The sequence below is a fragment of the Carassius gibelio genome, chromosome B21 (genome assembly GCF_023724105.1).
Source record: "Carassius gibelio isolate Cgi1373 ecotype wild population from Czech Republic chromosome B21, carGib1.2-hapl.c, whole genome shotgun sequence".
NCBI lineage: Eukaryota > Metazoa > Chordata > Actinopteri > Cypriniformes > Cyprinidae > Carassius > Carassius gibelio.
Window position 1 is genome coordinate 6863807 of NC_068416.1, and position 19405 is coordinate 6883211.

Below are 19405 nucleotides of genomic sequence, written 5' to 3' on the forward strand. Positions count from 1 at the left end.
TCCGCCCCCTTTTCAGCGCTTCTCGTTGTCTTCAGTCTTCCGTTTGTATTTTCACAGCATGAAGCTCGTGCGAATGTATGAATGACATTGTGATGACATCTGCTTTGAACATCACAATGCTCATTTTGATAACTTTCGTTAACTCTTCAACAGGCCAGCGTAAATCCACTTCACTAGCTCATTATGCTACTCTTAACCAATTGAGCTAACCACAAAAAACACTCCAGAAAACACTTGTAAATTACAAACGAAATGCTCAGCAGTGCTCATGAATGAATCACGGGCCACGTTTAACCAACATGAGCAATCTAACTTGAGATAAAAATGAGATAAAAACCAAACCATTAGTTTGGTAAAGCAGCCAAACCCCACATACATAATCCTCATCTTTCTCAACATTGCTAACATCAATCAAAACGTAAAGATAAAGTCGACACTGTTCATCCATTTTTCCTTGACCTCAACTCTTCAGCACATTGTTTTCCCAAACACCTATCCAAATGGCAGAAACTCAAAATTAATATTTTGCTTTACTGTATAAGATTTGGAATGGTAATATAGATCAGAAAATTGGACTGTTTTATTCATGTTGTTAGCATAATGCTATATGGAATATTAGTAGCAGATGTATTTGTAGATGACGTGATGTGCAATCATGTCCAGCTTCTGAGTACAGCAGGACTACATGTGCTTCATCACACTGTGTGGAATAGGGAAAGATCAAATCTAGGGGCTATTCAAAGGCTTCACATACAAAACATAATAAAATATGTATCTATTGATGGGCTTTTCATTGATTGATTCATCCTGCCTTATTTCTGCCCCGGGCTCACTGCATGTGAAACTTTCTTTGACTGAATCTTGTCTCTGTTTTGACTTACACAAGCCTTCAGAACGGAGGAAAGTTGATACAGTGCGCTTTCTGGCATGGGAACCATTGTGAAGAAGAAGTACACTTTAGCGTACTATTAAAGCAAATCCTTAATAAACTTTAAAAATATGGTAACATTTTAGTTTAGGGAGCCATTCGCTCTATTAACTGGTTGTTTATTAAAATGCATATTGCTAGCATATTGGCTGTTCACTAGTACTCATAAAGTACGTATCAATGCCTTATTCTGCCTGAACAGATCCCTTAAACCTACCCTACACAAACTTAACAACTACCTTAACTATTATATTACAAGCAACAAATTAAAGGTTTATTCTGGAAAAAGTTTAGCTAATAGTTAGTTAATAGTGAGAATTGGCCTCACTATTAGAAGTGTAACGTTTCTCGAGTGTGAACAGAACATTTTTTGACTCTTAATTGCATGTAATTTACAATTAAATTAAAGTGTATTATAGTTCATAAAAAAATTATGACAAAAAAACTTGTGGAGCTGATGTGTGCAAGATGACATGTAAATTGCCTTTGAATCATAGACTAAAGCATACAGACACGTGGAGAAGAGAAGAACCTGGCATGGGAAAAGAGGGTATTGGATCAAAGGTTTAAGATTAACCAGAACAGTCATAAATGCTTACAAACCGTGACTCCTTTGTCAGGTCACCTGACAGAACAAGGGCTGAATCTGCTCAGGACGCTTTTGCAGATTTCTGCAGAAGTCATGTTTTGGCCAGTTTGATGATAGTATAATTCTGCATTATCTTTTATCATTGATTTTTGACTGTGCTTTATAAAAGGTCAACATCAGATACACTTCGAGAACGTAACAAATGTGTAGCTTCTTACCTGAACATCATTGTATTAATCATTACCACACAAATAATGTCATGTCTATTATTATTCCACTCCCTGTTAAATGGATGTGACTTTACACAGACATTCAGCTTCACAATAGAGAGTTTATAAGTGTTCTGACCGAGGGCAAAGTCCAGCAAACACAAGGCCAAGATTGTTAATACATACAGTACTTAGTGAATTTCTGCATCTTCCTGTTTTTGTCTACTGTATTGCAACAAAATTACCAAGAGTTCCTTCAAATTAACAATATCTTTTTCACACACACCATGAAAAAAAAGTTGCACTTTTTTCATACTTATGTCCATAATTATTTTTATTTTTTTCATAATGTTATTATTTATTGTTTTTATGTTTTCAAGCTTTTATTTTGGCGGGATGCATGTCAGTGAATGAAATGATGAGCAAAACAGCAGAGCATGCAGTAGCCTAGATTTATACTTTCAGTTCAGATGGAAATATTATACAGTATTACAGTTCATATTTTTATTTTGGTCACACATACACACCTGTTATGTGCATCTTATACACACACACACACACACACACACACACACACACACGTTTTTGTGAAAAGTATGTCCATCCCATAGGTGTAATGGTTTTTATTCTGTACAAACTGTATATTCAATGGCCCAACACCTAACCCTCACAGGAAACTTTGTGCATTTTTACTTTCTCAAAAAAAAAACAAAAAAAAAACTCAAGGTCCAGTTGTTGCTATTAACAAGCCATGACTTCTACCTCAACAAATTCCCATTTCACTGCTTATTAATAGTTAGTAAAGTAGTTGTTACTTTATTGGTATATTGTATTGGTATTGTAGAATGTGCCTTATAAGTACTAATAAATAGCTAGGAGGCATGCTAATAAGCAACTAGTTAATAGTGAGAACTGGTCCTTATCCTGAAGTGTTACTGAATCGCACAGCCTCACAATGGTTAAGCCGTATAACTGATAAACAATTATACAGTATCACACTGATAAAAGTCATTGAAACTCAGATGAAGTTTCACGTTTACTCATTTGTCAAGTAGCAGGACAGATAAACTCCATCCCGATCTCACTCTTGAGGCTTGTTTTGTGGTGCTATTCAAACATCTCAACAATTCAACAGATGAAGGTCATAAAATGTGCAAGAAAAGAGCCCTTAGATTTGTATACTGCTGTACATAGACTATAAAGTGATCCATCTTCCTTACCAATGCCATTGTGTGGCCCCAATCAGGGTTTTGTTTGTTTTCTGGCATGTATGTTGTGTTCATTGGGCTATTCTTTGGTTTGTTTGGCCAGGATAAGCTTGAGGAATCTTGTTAGGACAATCCCCTGTGCTACTTTAAGAGTTAAGAGAAAGGCAAACATCACATCTTGTTTTAAGTTAAAGTTTTACTAACGTAGTACCACATGAATGCCTTCAGTCCTGCACAGAGATTTTTCCAGTTGTTGTTGTTGTTGGCCAGGATAAGTTGCAAACTAGCCCTGACTTAATGCTGAAATCTGGCAATCTGAAACCAACACTAACATTCAAGGCCAATATGGGCCATGTAGTCAAAATTGAAAAGGTTTCTTCATATTAAATGTGCTTTTGTTTAATACTCTTAAGGTTTGCTACTCTAAGACATTGGCTTTTTCTAGGAAATCCACAGGATATAAGAGGGCTGCTGCAGAAGTTATGAAGTTATTATTATTATTATTATCATTGGGAACAAAACATATTTTGCATGCAAAAGTAAATATACTCAAACATATATCTTTAATAGACTTATACATAATTACGAAACATGTTTTTAACAGCTACAAAGTTCTAGCTTTTAAGTTTTTACTTTTGGATATTATTTCCAAATAAATATATTTTAGTATCAGTTTTAGGTTGTTCAAACATTTGCATTTTTTAATTCCATGAAACATTTTGAATACAACAATGAGCAATTCAACTAAAAACTAAGATTTTGTGTAGCCAAAGAAATAACCGAATGGGAAATGGTTAAACATTGGCATTTTTTTTATTACTCCATTGAACTTTAGGAATATAACAATGAGAAATTCCTACAGTGTTTAAAAAGAAAGTAGCATAGGAAATAACAGCATGTCCTTTATAATGTCTTCCAGGTGATGTCTGAATTTCCTCACACTTCTGCAGCTCACGTGTCCCGTGTTCAACTTTTTTGTCATTTCACCATCAACACACCATTGAAAACTAATTATAATCACTCGAGTTTCCTTTGTGCTCATCATTCCTTGTGTTTTTGCATGCAAAGAGGATTAGATGTTCTGCTCCACTTATGTGTTTGAAACAGATCCATGTCAGACAGGAATAATAATGTTTATTGTTCATAGCATGCTATAGATCTGTTCAGACATATACAGCACATGGAGTTTGGGCTTAAATTAATAAATGCATAGAGGATGAGTGCTCTGCGTTTCATTCTAGCTGCCCTTTGAAGAACTTAAACGTCAGCAGTGCTGACCCCTGATGACTCGAACACATGCAGGACGTTTTTCTCACATGGTGCAGGTCACGAGTCTATTGTTCAACTCGGCTTTCCCTCTGAACCTAGATAGCATTATTCTCTACTTTTGCTGACAGCACGAAAAATGCATAATTGGGCCAAAACATAGTGATGAACAACAGCATTAATCCAAACATTTTGATGTAAATTGACATAAAAGAGTGCACAGAGACTTGAATGAGTAAATTCATCTTCTGATTTCTTATTAAACACTAAGGAAGCATGTTTGATTATCATTGTGAAAATGTAAGAAGGCTTTGTGCATTTAGGACGCATCCAACGCTACAGTCCTGCAGTAATCCTTCGCAAAACAAAGGAGTTTGACATTTCGTCCACATAAGCGTTCAATTAGGGACAGTCAACCAAAAATAAAACATTCTGAACACAAAAGAAGATATTTTTTAGTCATTGACTTCCATAGTATGAAAAAAAAACTATGGAAGTCAATGGCTGCCGTCAACAGAAAATAAGATATTCTGAAGAATGATGGAAACCAAACAGCCATTGACTTACATAGTATTTTTTCTTACTATAGAATTCAATGGCTACTGTCAACATTTTTCTAAATATCTTCTATGACAGTGAATGGCTACCAGCAATTCAGTGTTTACCAAGATTCTTCAATATATCTTCTTCTTCTGTGTTCACAGGTTGTGTAAATGATAACAGAACTTTCACTTTTATTTGAACTGTTTCATTAAAATGATGTAGGCTCTGAAAATAATGTCAGCAATAACAGATTTCTCCTGTGATGCATGTATATGAATGGCTAGGTTAATGAAACGGATTATTAAATAAATCAGGATCCAAATAATGTATATAGAATGTCTCTAGAAATATTGCGCTTTGGCTGACTGTAGCCAGACTGAAGGAAACAAAGAAACAGATCCCGGAGCTCTTTATCAGTCATTTTGTCTGTTCAACAGTCCGTGACCTTACGGCCCTTCGCTTGTGCACGACTAACAAGCCATAAACCCCAGAGTATCGCATTCATCTGGAAGCAATTGTACATCTGGAAAAACTTTACTCTGGACAAATGAATGCACAGACAGGATGGTGATTGTCCAGCAGTTCACCATAATGTGTGTCTCTCACAGAAACTCGGACACAACTGAACTGTGCATGATTGTGATCACCCAAACCCAACATATTGTAGATCATTTAAAATCTACATTTTAATATTCAATGTTGAAATGTGTCATCTCTCAGTGTTAAAAGACTTCTCTTATTATAATATGATCTAGAATTGGTATCTGATTCCACGACTTCTCAAGTTTTAAAAATATCCAATAAAAACAAGATAAAAAAAATAAATAGAAAATGATGTCAATAATAAACATTTAGACCTTTATGAAACTTTCATAGAAATTATAAAACAGCAGGGTTGGGTAGGTTACTCTTAAAAATGTGTGTTCAGATTACAAAATACATGCTTTAAAACATAATTTGTAATGTATTTGATTTGATTACAGAAGTATTGTATTACTTCTTAGGGTTTTTTTTTCTATCGCTGGAGTACTTATAACACAAACTCCTATAGAGAAAAATGACATCCATTTTTATCAAGCATGGTTTTCCACAATATAAATTTAAACAAACAAACTGCTTTAGTCAGAAAACAGCTGATCAGTTACTGAATCGAGCTTACCATCTTCAACATTTGTTTTGAATTGATACATATTTGGAGTTTATACTGAAAAAATACCTGTTTTATAGGAAACTTATGATCAGTTTTGTGACAGGAACTGTAGGATTCAGTTAATGTGACTCTATCATTTCTGTGCTATCTGCAAACAGTAATTATAATTGACTTTAGATCTTGTGGATGGACTGAGGGCAGTCTGACATCTAGTGGACATCTAGTTATGTGACCCAAACAGGCCAAACAGAAAAGTGTTTCAGGAACAAAACGGTGCAGTATCTGTCTGATAGCTGTTGCTTTTTTATTTTAAAAACTCATTGGGCTGAAAACATATTTGTTTTACTACAAATAAAACCAAACAACCATCACACACAAAAAGTATTCACACATTAGCTTTTCTCTGGGCCAAGGCTCATTTAAAATGGACTGTGGTGAAGTGGAAAACTGTTCTGTGGTCAGACGAATCAAAATTTGAAGTTCTTTTTGAAAACTGGGATGCCATGTCATCCGGAGTAAAGAGGACAAGGACAACCCAAGTTGTTATGAGCGCTCAGTTCAGAAGCATGCATCTCTGATGGTATGGGGTTGCATGAGACCACATACTGTATCAATTACAGCATCATGGCTGCGTAGAAGGAGGATCCGAGTCTTTAAATGGCCAGTCTGCAGTCCAGATCTTTCACCCATAGAAAACATTTGGTGCATCATAAAGAGGAAGATGTGACAAAGAAGACCTAAGACAGTTGAGCAACTAGAAGCCTGTATTAGACAAGAAAGGGACAACATTCCTATTCCTAAACTTGAGCAACTCGTCTCCTCGGTCCCCAGACGTTTGCAGACTGTTATAAAAAGAAGAGGGGATGCCACACAGTGCTAAACATGGCCTTTTTGAGATGTGTTGATGCCATGAAATTTAAAATCAACTTATTTTCCCTTTTAATTAAACATTTTCTCAGTTTAAACATTTGATATGTACTCTATGTTGTATTCTTAATAAAATATTGAAATCTGCCACTTCACATCATTGCATCCTGTTTTTATTCTCAATTTGTACAGTATCCCAACTTTTCTGGAATCAGGTTTGTCACTGATGTCACATGGACTATTTTATTGATGTTCTTTGTACCTTTCTGTTCCTTGATTGGGGTAGTACTGTTCCTGTCTATGGAGGGTCAGAGAGCTCTCGGATTTGATCAAAAAGATCTTCATTTGTGTTCCGAAGAGGAACGAAGGTCTTACGGGTTTGGAACAACACAAGGGTGTGTAATTAATTACAGACTTTCGGGGACTCTGGACTTGATAAAACACAATGGACCAGCACCAGCAGACCTCACAGCAGCCCAAATCATCACTGGCTTTGGAAACATCACACTGGACTTCAAGCAGCTTGGATTCTGTGCCTCTCCAGTCTTCCTCCAGACACCAGACCTTGATTTCCAAATGACATGCAAAATTTACTTTGGAGCAGTCCAGTTCTTTTTCTCCTTAGCCCAGGTAAGATGCTTCTTATGTTGTTTCCGTTTCAGAAGTGGCTTGGTAGCCCTTTTCCTGAAGATGTCTGAGCCTGGTGACTCTTGATGCAATGACTCTAGCTATCTAGCTCAATCCACTCCTTATGAAGCTCATCCACGTCTTTGAATCGGCTTTGTTTGACAGAACACAAACACAAAATTGATGGTCACTGCCAAAACTTTTGGCCATGACAGTATTCTGTCAGTACTCTGTGAACAGCAAGCCCTTTCAGTAATGACCTTCTGTGACTTCCACTCTTCGTGGAGGGTGTCAGTGATCGTCTTCTGGACCATTGCCGAGTCAGCCAGTAATGTGGTTTCAAAGAACAAGAGATACCCAGAGTTTATACTGTAAGGATGGTCATTTAATGAAACTAAGATGTCAATATTCTAATATTTTGAGATTCTGTATTTTTGACTTTTTGTCAGCTGTAAGCTCTAGTCATAAAAAAAAAAAACAACAACAACAAAAAACTTTTGAAACGTTTTATTAAACTTGTAATTAATCTATAATACCTTAAGGTTCAAATCATTCAGCAATTTGACTGCATATGTTAAAATACAATGACAATTAACCACCACACTAAAACAGTTTGAGCACTTTTTTATGAACAAATAAACAAATTAAAAGCATTTAAATGTACACTTTGGAGAGAATAACAGCAAAAATTAAAAAAATACAGCCACTCATTATTCATTTAAACCCAAATGGTTTCATGAAAACCAAAAGGAATGAATTAATTTCTGAGACAATCCTGAAAGAAGGGGAAGTCACAAGATATTTCATAATTCCCTGTGATGCAACTCCAGACGTTTTCTACACAGAGCAGATTGTGCTACTTCTGCAGTAAATCCAGCATGACAGAATATTGGGCCTTTTTATGTTCAAGTCTAAAGGACACAGCTTCAGTGTATATTTTGCACTTTGCTTGTGATCATTGCAAGCGAAGAGAGAGGACTTCAGGAAGGTTAATCTATAGTAAAGAACGTCCTCCAGTCAACATTGTCCAAAGAAAACGAAAATGTTCTGGCTCTTCCGTCTACAGAACGTAATGTAAGCTTGATTTACAAGAATTTGCAGGCAGAAAAACACTGCACTTAGCAGGAAAACACTGCACTTAGCAGGAAAATTCTAAAATGCTTAACGTAGCCTAACGTATGTAAACAAGGACCAAGGAAACCCAAATATTGTCAAACATTACTTGTAATAAACACTAACTAGAGTCAAAGGAATGAGCCCTTACGCCACAGATAAAGTGAATAATAATTAAGCGTTTACCCCCCAAAAGAAAGTCCACTATAAGGAAACAGCTTAACGTGGTTTAACGTACCTAAACAACAACCAGGGAAAAACACAATTCTGTCAAATTTTACTTTAAAAACACTTTTCTGTGCCTGGACTGTGGTAGTACCCTTGCTGTCTATAGAGGGTCAGAGAGCTCTTGGATTTCATCAATAATATCGTAATTTGTGTTCTGAAGATGAAACGAGGTCTTACTGTTTGGAAAACATGAGGGTGAGTAATTAATGACAGGATTTTACATTTTAAGTGAATCATCCCTTTAATGAACAGACCTTAAGCGCATCACCCATCTAATAAATCACAATATGCTTTGTGTTTTGTAACTTTTGATATGAGAAAAGCCTCAGATCTCAAATTCTGTGCATTTGAAAAATCTGACTGGACACCAATTTCCTTAATTTCTTGCATTAGTAAAATACAAGAGAGGTTTGTGTTGAAGAAACTGGTATACTGGTAGTTGCTTGCAGAATGATTTAGACCCATAATCTATCTCTTTACTCTTTTATCCTTTTTCCTTCTGCCATTGTTTTGAAAACAGTTACAATATTTGCATTATTTTTTTATGACAGCAAAGATGAAATATTTGGGGAATTTATTTAATTACATAAAATGTGAAAGCTAATTTTAAAAAATGCAAATAATTCTTCATTGAAATCGATCTACCATCCGACATGTGGAAAGAAATAATTTAGAAAAGCGACATTGCTCTCTCAGTGGGCACAAGGTTCAGAAGTCTGGAGAGGAAGTTAAAATGCATGAGGTTTTAGTAAATGGTGTCATCACACCTAAGCCAGTTGTCCTTTAGTGTTTCAGATTAGCAGACCAGTTTTTACCGGCCATAAGTCACAAAGATGAACAGAAGGATGCTCTGTATCGCTCTCTTCATTGCTGTTCTGCCCTGTATGGCCGAAGGTAAGTCCTTTCTTTCCTCTATGCTATTTTTTTATATAGATGTGTACTATTAGTCCTTCTGTTCCCAACTGCGTGTTGCATATTCATCAAGAAATCAAATCATAGCCAAGGAATCACTCAGATACACTTAACTGCCAAAAAGCATTTGCCTACAGGGAATATATTTTTTATGTCTAGTTGTGAAAGGCCCAAAAAAAATATTTGTAACTTTTATATTTTTTATATGTGCCTTGTACCATTGTTTATTTATTTATTAATCGACTTAACTCAAGTCAAATATCTCTCTCATATAACTAACAGAATTGATTCTATATATGTGGTAGTTTTATATATACATCTATTATTGTTTCAATAATTCCAAGCACTTCAGTTTTCTTTGTTTTTTGGTCCCACTTTATATTAGATAGCCTTCTATGTACTTACATTGGAATTATTAATTTAATGCAATGCACTTATTGTGTAAATACATGTTTTTACATTGTACTTATTTTCCATTCAAGTACATAAAAGCCACCTAAAGTGACATTTTTTTTGGGAAGGATCAACATTGTCTTTTCAATTGAATTATTTAAATCAAATGTCCATAAAAAGGTTTTAAAATTTTAAATCTAATTTAAATTTGGATTCTAATTTACTAACCTCCTTCTCACAGCAATAGACATTCTCTTGATTTGAAATCTTGTAGTAAACTTTAGTTTGATGGTTCCCTAACACACATTCAACTGACTATAAATAATTTAGCAAGTACATGTCAAGTAGTCTTCAAAGGTTTATTCTGCAACAATAATCCAGTGCATTAATTAACTGTTGCACCACGTCATGTATAAGAGCACAAACCCAACGGTATGCATGGGAAATCAAAGGTTTTTCAGACAGGTGTGTTATATTTGTGGCGTTGATGGCTGACTTTGTACCAGTCCTGTCTAGCTATGGTGTGTCCTGTACGACACAAAGCAGAAGTGAAAGTGGGAATGGGAAACAGACCCCTGGGATGTGGCTGTGCAATGTGTTTCCTGAGGGACCCATGCAGTCAAAGGGGCTGCTTCTACAATGTTTCAGACATTTCCCCACTTCAAATAAAGCCTTTCTCTCGTTTCCCCTTTCTAAAGTTAAAAATACTGTTTGGGCCCCTTCTTCAAAAAAATGACAAGACTCTCTTCATATAAGCTCTCGCAATATCTGCTTTTTCACACTTCATGCTGGAAACGGCCTTACATTTTGCACAAACCCCATCCATACCTTACACTTTTAGTGATGTACACACTATTAGTATATGTTGTTGATGCATAATATCCATAAATGTCAAGACTCTAATAAAAAGTGTATGCCTGTATGCATACATTGCAGTCCCTGATATCTTCTAAAAGAGATCGTTCACCAAAATATATAAAAAAATATTTCATCATCATGTTATTCCAAAACCACAGAACGTTCCTCCATATGTGGAGCAGAAAATTAGCTATGTTAAGCTGTCTCAATCATCATCACTTGCTCCTCTGCAGTGAATGGGTGAGGTTTTTATCAGCTGTTTGGATTCTGATTCTGACGGCACCCATTCACTGCAGAGGATCCATTGGTGAGCAAGTTATGCAATGCTACATTTCTCCATCTACATTATTTTTGTCCTCATTAAGAGACAAACTCATTGATACCTTGAATGGAATTTTTGGATGAACTGCTTCTTAAATATGAGGTCATAAAAACTCATGCAAACAAACAAACTAACAAAAGACATGTAAAATGCTGTTCAGGGGTTCGTTTCTCAAAAGGAACTGTGGTTGCAAGTTCCGTCGTTTCCAATAGAGTTCAATTTAACTAACAAGCATAGTTAGCTAATGATGCTTTTTGCTTTTTACAATGTCACACCACCGAACAAAAATGTGTTCCCAAAAGTATTTAATGTCCACTACCATATCATTTCATAAAATTCAGGGCTCCTCAAATCCCGTCCTGGAGGGCCACTGCTTTCAGAGTTTGGCTCAAATCATGATCAAACTTACCTACTCTTTCCTGATTATGTCCCTCAGGTGATGACAGTACTGGAGTTAAACTCAGGTGGCAGTGGCTATCCGTGTTTGGTTTTGAGGAACCCTAACATGCATTCGTATAACTTGTTTAAGGGGAAATTTTGAAGCCTGCTATATGTGTGCTCCCTTTAGCAAACGAAGAACTTAACAGCCCATATGATATGACAATGAGTCATTTGGATAAGGGCTCAGCCCCTGACACCAGCAAGAAAACCCCCGAGGTGTCACCGTCTTCACCATGCTGTGGACTGGATGAGCTCAAGCATTCGCTCGCCCAGCTAATCCAGGAAGAACAGGAGAGCAGGGGCTGGTACGGCGAAATGGTGAAGATCCTAAATCAGATGGTGCAAGAAAACAAGGAGGTGGCCAGCGTTCAGGCCGAGATCCTGAAGGTCCTGCGGGCCACGAGCGACCAAGGCGAGCAGCAGCTTCTTCATCTCCAGAGCTTGGCTCGTCTTCAGAGCCTCCTCGTGGAGAACCACCAGGCGTTGCTGCTGCAAGTGTCTCGCATTGCTACCACACTGCAGGATTCGGCTAAGAGACAGGGCAAATAAATGCATGGGCAAAACGACCATATGAAGCATTTCAAGGGCATATTATACTTGTACTAACAAAGTCACTCAATAATAGGTAAAAAAAGAAATTAATAAATGAAATGAAGTTGTTGTTTTGTGTTACTCTCTCGTATATAACCTCACACTTGAAAGTCCTGCATTCTGGAATGATTTTTTTTTTTTTTTTTTTTTTGTATTGTTGTGTTTTATGTTTCATCTAACCTGTTGCATGAAGAAATGTCAATAAACAAGCTACTGATGACACCTCTGTTTGGCTTCAAGAATCATTGACTTCATGAATCAGTCAATCCGTTTCATTGTTTATCTATGCACCCCATATATGCATGCATGCTTTTTCACTTTTCTTGAGTTTCTCTGCTCTTCTGTGTGTCTGAGCAGAGCTTCCCGCACCAGTGATAAAACTAAACTCCTCTCCGCTGAGTCGATCTGGTCAGCAAATACAAACACACAAAATAATGCTCTTTTTAGCAACGTCACATGACCCCTTTAATATGGCTACCTTTTTTGTGCTTGTCCCTTTAAATGCAAGAAGAGGGCGAAGCTTCAAGAGCTCAAGCTTCGGCAATAGTCTATGGAGACTCCTATGTTCCTTGGTACATCCCAAAACACAACACTTGTAATGCCTCTTTAGCGTTGGCAGTGTATATCTCCAAGCAGCTAATGTTATACAGCAAGAAAACAGTAATGGCAGACTGCTGCTCCTCACTCAGGGTTGTGTTTATGCTAACACGGCAGAGAGCATCACAAATGGGCCGGACTTTTGTTTTGACTGGCTGTCAAGGTGTAAAAGAATGAAGTAAAATGCGAACATTTTGTATAGGTGTGTCCCAATGGGCATTGTTATGCACTATTCAATTTAATTTTGTTTAGTACAAGTACTGTGAGTGGTGTGTTTACACTGACAGTACATACACAATTTTACTAAAGACGACTCAAAATTATCTTCCCACAGCATCGTATACAACCATAGAGCAATGCCTTGTCAATGCATATGAACAGCTACACGACATAATTGTTGTATTTACGTAGGAAGTAAAAGCTTCTTCTTTTCAGCTGAACAATGAAGACCTGCATCCAGAGCTTCAGAGGCAGCTGATGGAGCAGTTTGGCCTAACATATAAACCTGAAATTCAAAACGCCTGTAATTAGACTTAGAGCTAACAAGATGAGCAAAATTTCTTTATACTCCTATGCATTCTGTCTTTATAATGATGACTTTGTAAAATAATGCTACTGTATATCATTTTGTGATTCTTTTGTAGCAGATCGTTTAGTTTTTTACTCTACATTTTTTTTTTTACTATGGCAGCTAACACTTTATAACTTAAATGTTTGCAAACGTGTATTCCTCCTTTGTGATTTTTATTCTTTTTCCTGGCTTTGTAGATGCAGCAACAATTTTGGTAGACTCATGAAGAATAAAAAATCTGAGTATATTTCTTCTCATATTGTACATCAAATACACCTCAGTGATTAAGAAAACAAGTGGAAAAACTGTTTCTGTTTGATATAAATAGGAGGTGAAAAACAGGCTAATCATTATGGTCTTATAATCATCTTATGGAAAGACCCGAGTATAGACTGTTGAGCGGCACAAAACAGGAAAATGAAAAACCCTTCATTTCCACCATTAGGTCAATACTAAGATTAAATGACCTAGAGACTTGTAATATGCATACTTATTGTAACTTTTTTCAGTGCAGAAGCACCTCAACCTGCATAACCAAAAAATATGTTCATGCCAAAAGTGTCACATTATTACTATATTTTTCTGACTCTAAAATTAAATAAAACCCTAAGGTTAAACGTAACTTTAAAAACAAATATCTTGATGTCACTTTTGTGGCATTGTAGCACGCACGCACACACACACACACACACGCACACACACACACACACACACACACACACACACTGTAATATCTGATAAGATTTCAGATATGTTACCTAAATTTTCCAGTTTAGTGACAGCTTCGCAAACGCGTCGGGTTCATAGGGTTCATAGCAATAAGTATTTGTGCGTGGTGGGCGTGGCTTGCCGCAGAAACGTCACACGTAGTCCCGTCTGCCGTCAGTCACCGGTTGTCGCTAGGATACCGCAGATGCCTCCAGTTCCGGAGTTTACGGGACAAGTTTACGGTGAATCTATTTTGAGTGAGTTATGGCAAAATCGCCTTCTGAACCGGTAGGAACTCATACTTATGTATTCAGCACTGCTCTAGTAAACTATTTCAGCGATATGAATATGAACAGACCGAGTGTGTGTTAGAATAAGCAGCCGTTTGCACGCTAATTACTGTTTTTCCCGGTTTGATTAACTTTATTTGATGTGTTTAACTTAATTGTAGATGAAAGATCACGGAGATGTGCGCTTATGGATCATGTGTAACATTTAGTTATGAGTTTAGCATGTACATGACGATCATTTAACATATTATTAGAGAAAATAAATGTAATTATTTGCTAAATTAGTTTTAGCAAGATATGTACAGTATGTTTGGATGTATTTGTTTGGTCTCATTAGTGTAAAATACAGAACCTAATAATTATGTAAAGTTATACTGTATATTATGAACATTTAATATGTAATATTTGTAACAGTAATAAGGACAGACAAATCCCTCACTCTAAAAAAAATCAGCTTATTAAAGTAAAACATTCTTTTTGTTATTGTTAAAATGTTAAATGTTAAAAGGAGACCATAGTCTAATATGGTCAAGAGAGAAAATTAACGTTGTACCAATTATTGCATAACAGATAACAATGCCTTCCTCTGGACGCTGGGACTGGAACGATGAAACAAAAACCCTGGAGTTCATACGGTAAAAACTGACCATGGTCTTATTAACTAGTGTTTTGCTATGATGTTTTTAACAGTCTGTCAGCGTTTGGTTTGGTTTCGCCTTTTTTCCCCCCATTTTTATCAATCACTACTTCAGTTTTCTTTTGTTTGCAGTTTCGAAGCCAAAGAAGAGGTGAAAGAGAAGAAGAAAACAAATACGTCTAAATCCCAAGAGCAGTCCAGGAAGCCTCTGGAGAAGTGGCAAACGTACTCTGTCTTGTTCGAGATGGTCATTATGCACGAGGTCTTTTTCTGAGCAGTTGATTTACTCTGATGTATTTCTCAAAGGAATACGGTGCGTCCCGCTCAACTGGAAGCCTTCAAGACCTCATTAAAACGCTCACTAATGGAATGCGTCACAATTCAGGATGTTAAATGTAGGTCCATGCACTTTTCTATATAATGAAAACAACATGAGCCATTAAAAATGGTCTTTTCCTCATAAATTTAATGTACATTTAATGTGTTACAGTGGCAGCAGTCTGTTTGCTACACAAGAACGACAGGTTTCCCATTCCTCCACGTTTTCTGTCCCTGCTAAAGTGAGTTTTTTGTTTTAGTACTGTTTGAGGATGGCTTTTACATGTTTATACATCATTTATTACTCCTTTAGTTGTAGTTATATTAGCGCAGCTGATTGATTCCAAGTATTTTTGTCCAAAATATTCACAGGAGCAAAGAGCTGGATGAGCTTCTCGCCAAACTCCTGCTCTACTTTTCTTGCTACTTTGAGAAGAAAGCTCTGGAGGAGAAACCGACGTTTGTCATAGCGTGAGTTTGGATTTGGAGCTGGGTTGGAAGCCTTGTGAAAAAGCATGAGCTTATTAAAGGAACAGTGCTTAATTACTGAAAACTATTCAGCAACCTGTCACAGCTCTTTTTAATCTCATTCGTCTGTGACGTTTGCTTTCCCAGCGGGCCATCATTACTCAGTGACTCTGAGATGCAGATGAATGCTAAACTGGAGCTGGCACAAAGGCAGTTTGCCGTCTGTTACTTCAGTCTGCAGCTGAAGCTGCTCCCTCATCAGCACCAGATTTCTGACAGGTCTGAACATTTTCTGATAGCATATCTGCCATATAAAATATGTGTGTTTTTGCTGTCCTAAAAGGAGTGTTCATCCAAAAATGCACTGTTTTTATTTACCCCCAGGCCATTCTAGATGTAGGTGATCTCTGTCTTCAGTAGAACAGAAGTTTTTGAGCTGAAACTGAAAATGAAAGCTATCGGTTGCAGTTTCTGAATAAAAAAAGGAACACATATCAAGGAACACAAATGTAAAACCCGTAATGATATATATTAAAGGTGCAATATGTGATTATCTTCAGAAAAGTTTTTGTTACACTAGTTGAAAGTCTCTTCACATCCCGATAGCAATCATTAAGTTGAGTGGTCTAAATGTATTTATCTGTATTTATATATTCTGTGGAAGGCATAGGACCAAGACATGTACGTCCAATCAAAACGCTCGGTCTGAGAGTTTTAATTGGCTTTCCATTTAGATGACCAACGCGAGCTATGTGAATGAACTGTGTTCCAATCGATATGATCCCTACACCGTGTTCATTGCTCTCTACTCCCTGAGCAAGCAGGCGTTTACTCCACTTTGGAAAAAAATGGACTTGAACTGGGAACCGCTGATGTAGCCTATTATAGTAATGTTGTCTCTTGTATTCTGGTCTGTGAGCATGACTGCGTTCAGGGGGCGTGGCTTTGGATGGTGATCGCAGGGAGGTTGTGATGTTCGCTATCAGTGCTATCAGGCTAATGTTAGCCTTTTCCATTTCCAAGATCTCCTATTGTACCTTTAAAGTCTTATGAAGCTAAACAATCGGCCTGTGCAAGAAATTGAAGATTATTTACAACATTGTTACCTGTAATCCAGGGCTTCAGGGAACAGGGAAATTATGTTATTTTACACAAACTGGTTCTTTCGGAAAGGCTTTTTTCAATTAACTGTTTCAATTAAAGCACCAAAAAATGATGTGAAATCGTGAATGTGAAACATGGATGTTTTACACATCTAAAGGCCTTTCCACACTGAGCGCCATGCGGAAAAGCATCCATAGACCCATATTCATTTAGCTTTATCACTTTTGCCTGAGGCTCTGGATTACAGGTGATACAATAATGTTCAGTTTCTTGCACACAATGATCATTTTTACTTCATTAGGCCTCAATATATCACCAAGAGCCAGGGGTATTCATTTTGTGTTCCTTTTTTATTTATTCTTGAAAACAGCCGCTTAAAATCTAAATATTCTTTACTGTTTGATTTAATTAAAAAAAAGTCAACTACAGCTTTGACCTGAGGGTGAGGTTTTCATTTTTGGGTGAAATATTCCTTTAATGACCGATGTGATGGATGAGAGCATGCGTGATTTATGTCAACAGAATCAGGATGTCCTTAAACGCATCCATTGACCGTGACATGCAACTAAATGAGGTTTGTGCACGGACACCATTTGTGATTCATGAAGATGCGAAAGTTAAATAGAGATCTTTGAATATCATGTATTTCAATATCAATCTCAGTCCTAAGAGTATCTTTCCCATGAATCCATTAGTGTGTGTTTGCTCTTCCTCAGTGTCTCCTCAGATTTTACAGCTATGCTGCATGGGTGACCTTTGAGAGGCGGGGCCTAAAGGGCATTCGGATGGAGATCGGACGCTTGTTTGGCTCAAACGTGTTTAACCCTGCACCGAATGAATCCAAAAATGAATGGAAAGACCAGGAGAGTTCCCAGAAGAGTCCGTCTAAGTTTCTGAACTCCCGACAAACATCACTGAATACCTGGTGAGGAAGGAAGTGGCATAGTCTGACATACACAGGAAAACTGGGTGACATTATAATGCAGTCTAATAATGTTTATCTAATTAAAATAAATTATTATGAATAATGCAAATGATTTCATATTATTTTGATTGATAAATATAAATATTTTACTATTAAATAATATTATATTTAGAATATTGAGTTGTGTAATTAAAATATTTAATTTTTATTAAACAATATGATATTTAAAATGTTAGTCCTCATTTATAATTTCAGATTTTTTGCAAATATTACATTTTTAATTGTATTGTTTTAATTTTGTAAAATATTGAATTATGTGTAGAAATTCTTTTTTATATTATTAATAATAAATACAATAAAAGTAACTCTTAATTTATTTGAAAAATGCACCTTATGTTATGTATGCATACAATAATGAAGAGATTTTAGAGGTTCTGTCATGCCTTTGTGAAGTGGTGCAAATAATTTGATGCAACATGTTCGACTTTTGTGTGCTAGCAACTTTAAGATAAGATTTAGTCTTCTCTCTCTGTCTCCTGACATTTAACCCAGGAAGTCAAACCGTCTTCCACCCCTGAACAAAATCATAACCCAGCGTTCCCCGCTGATGGTGTCTCTGCTGCCGACTCCACAAGAAAAGGCCCCTCACCTGTTTGAGCGCTCCAGAGGTCCTCAAGTGCCCTCGACTGAAGACAGTGATTCAGAGGCGGTGATGGAGGAGCTCAAAGAGCAGCTTAAAGAGCAGCTGAGGTCTCTGAGGTAATACTTGATCATGCGATGGTTGAATAGCATGTGATGGTTTCGTCTCCGGTGTCTGATTGTATCTACTTTGCTTTGGCTTTAGCTTTGGAATCCTTGGAAGGCCTTTGAGCCAGTTCAGCCCCGAGACACTGAAGCCTCAGGAAAGCCCGAGTGAAGAGGAGACTGAGAACGAGGAAGACGAGGGTAGTAACAGCAAAGTGGTGAGCGCTGACCCACGCGTACTCATCAAGACCTCCGTCACTGGCCAAAGATCGCTCACCACAGCTGCAGACAAACGCATGCGCTCCAGCCGAGCTGACTTAGTCTGCAGAGCCACCACTGAAGCGGTGTCCTCAGACACAGAATAAACCTGAAAACGCTGGAAACTGCCTTGTGTTTTATAGTTTCTTTTGTGTTGTACTGGTTATTGTACGCGGTGCTTTACATGCCACGAGGGTTGTTAGCTGCAATCATATTTAATAATGAGAAATAACAATACGGCCACTAGATGGCACTTTTCAATATTGTTATTCAGTTCAAGCCTCTTTAGATTTATGTGTCAGAATTAAAAAAAGTGCACCAGAAGTATATATATATAATCAAAAATACATATTATGTTTTTCCACTTTCACTGACATTAACCATTTAAATATTAGTTTATTAGGGATTATTACAGTCTTGGATAAATCTATGATATATATATATTATGCAGTGTCAATTGTTTTTAAACTACCATTCACACATGCACAAATTTCTTAACAAACACACACAACCACACTCTGATTTTGATATTAGATTTTT

The 19405-nt window shown here is 36.9% G+C and overlaps 1 protein-coding gene across 3 annotated transcripts; it reads left to right on the forward strand.

The window, feature by feature from the left end:
• Positions 1-9451: 9451 nt before the first annotated feature.
• Positions 9452-18993, forward strand: LOC127986451 (protein phosphatase 1 regulatory subunit 36). 3 transcript variants are annotated; one of them, XM_052588713.1, is made up of 12 exons: positions 9452-9622; positions 11782-14409; positions 14982-15046; positions 15181-15273; positions 15355-15443; positions 15539-15608; positions 15739-15837; positions 15982-16113; positions 17461-17512; positions 17655-17863; positions 18416-18622; positions 18708-18993. In XM_052588713.1, the coding sequence occupies exons 2-12, from the start codon at positions 14386-14388 to the stop codon at positions 18970-18972; spliced, it is 1305 nt and encodes a 434-aa protein (XP_052444673.1). In that variant the 5' UTR covers positions 9452-9622; positions 11782-14385; the 3' UTR covers positions 18973-18993. The 3 variants fall into 3 exon arrangements, with proteins under 3 accessions (XP_052444673.1, XP_052444672.1, XP_052444674.1); XM_052588712.1 differs by having other exon boundaries at positions 11782-15273; XM_052588714.1 differs by having other exon boundaries at positions 11782-15273; positions 18416-18613.
• The last annotated feature ends 412 nt before the right edge of the window (positions 18994-19405 follow it).

Excerpts from the sequence above, each read along its gene's own strand:
- LOC127986451 (XM_052588712.1), top strand. The coding sequence starts at position 15,086 with ATGATGTTTTTAACAGTCTGTCAGCGTTTGGTTTGGTTTCGCCTTTTT. Across the intron at positions 16,114-17,460 it reads CAGCACCAGATTTCTGACAG|AATCAGGATGTCCTTAAACG; the intron begins GTCTGAACATTT and ends TTATGTCAACAG. Across the intron at positions 18,623-18,707 it reads GAGCAGCTGAGGTCTCTGAG|CTTTGGAATCCTTGGAAGGC; the intron begins GTAATACTTGAT and ends CTTTGGCTTTAG.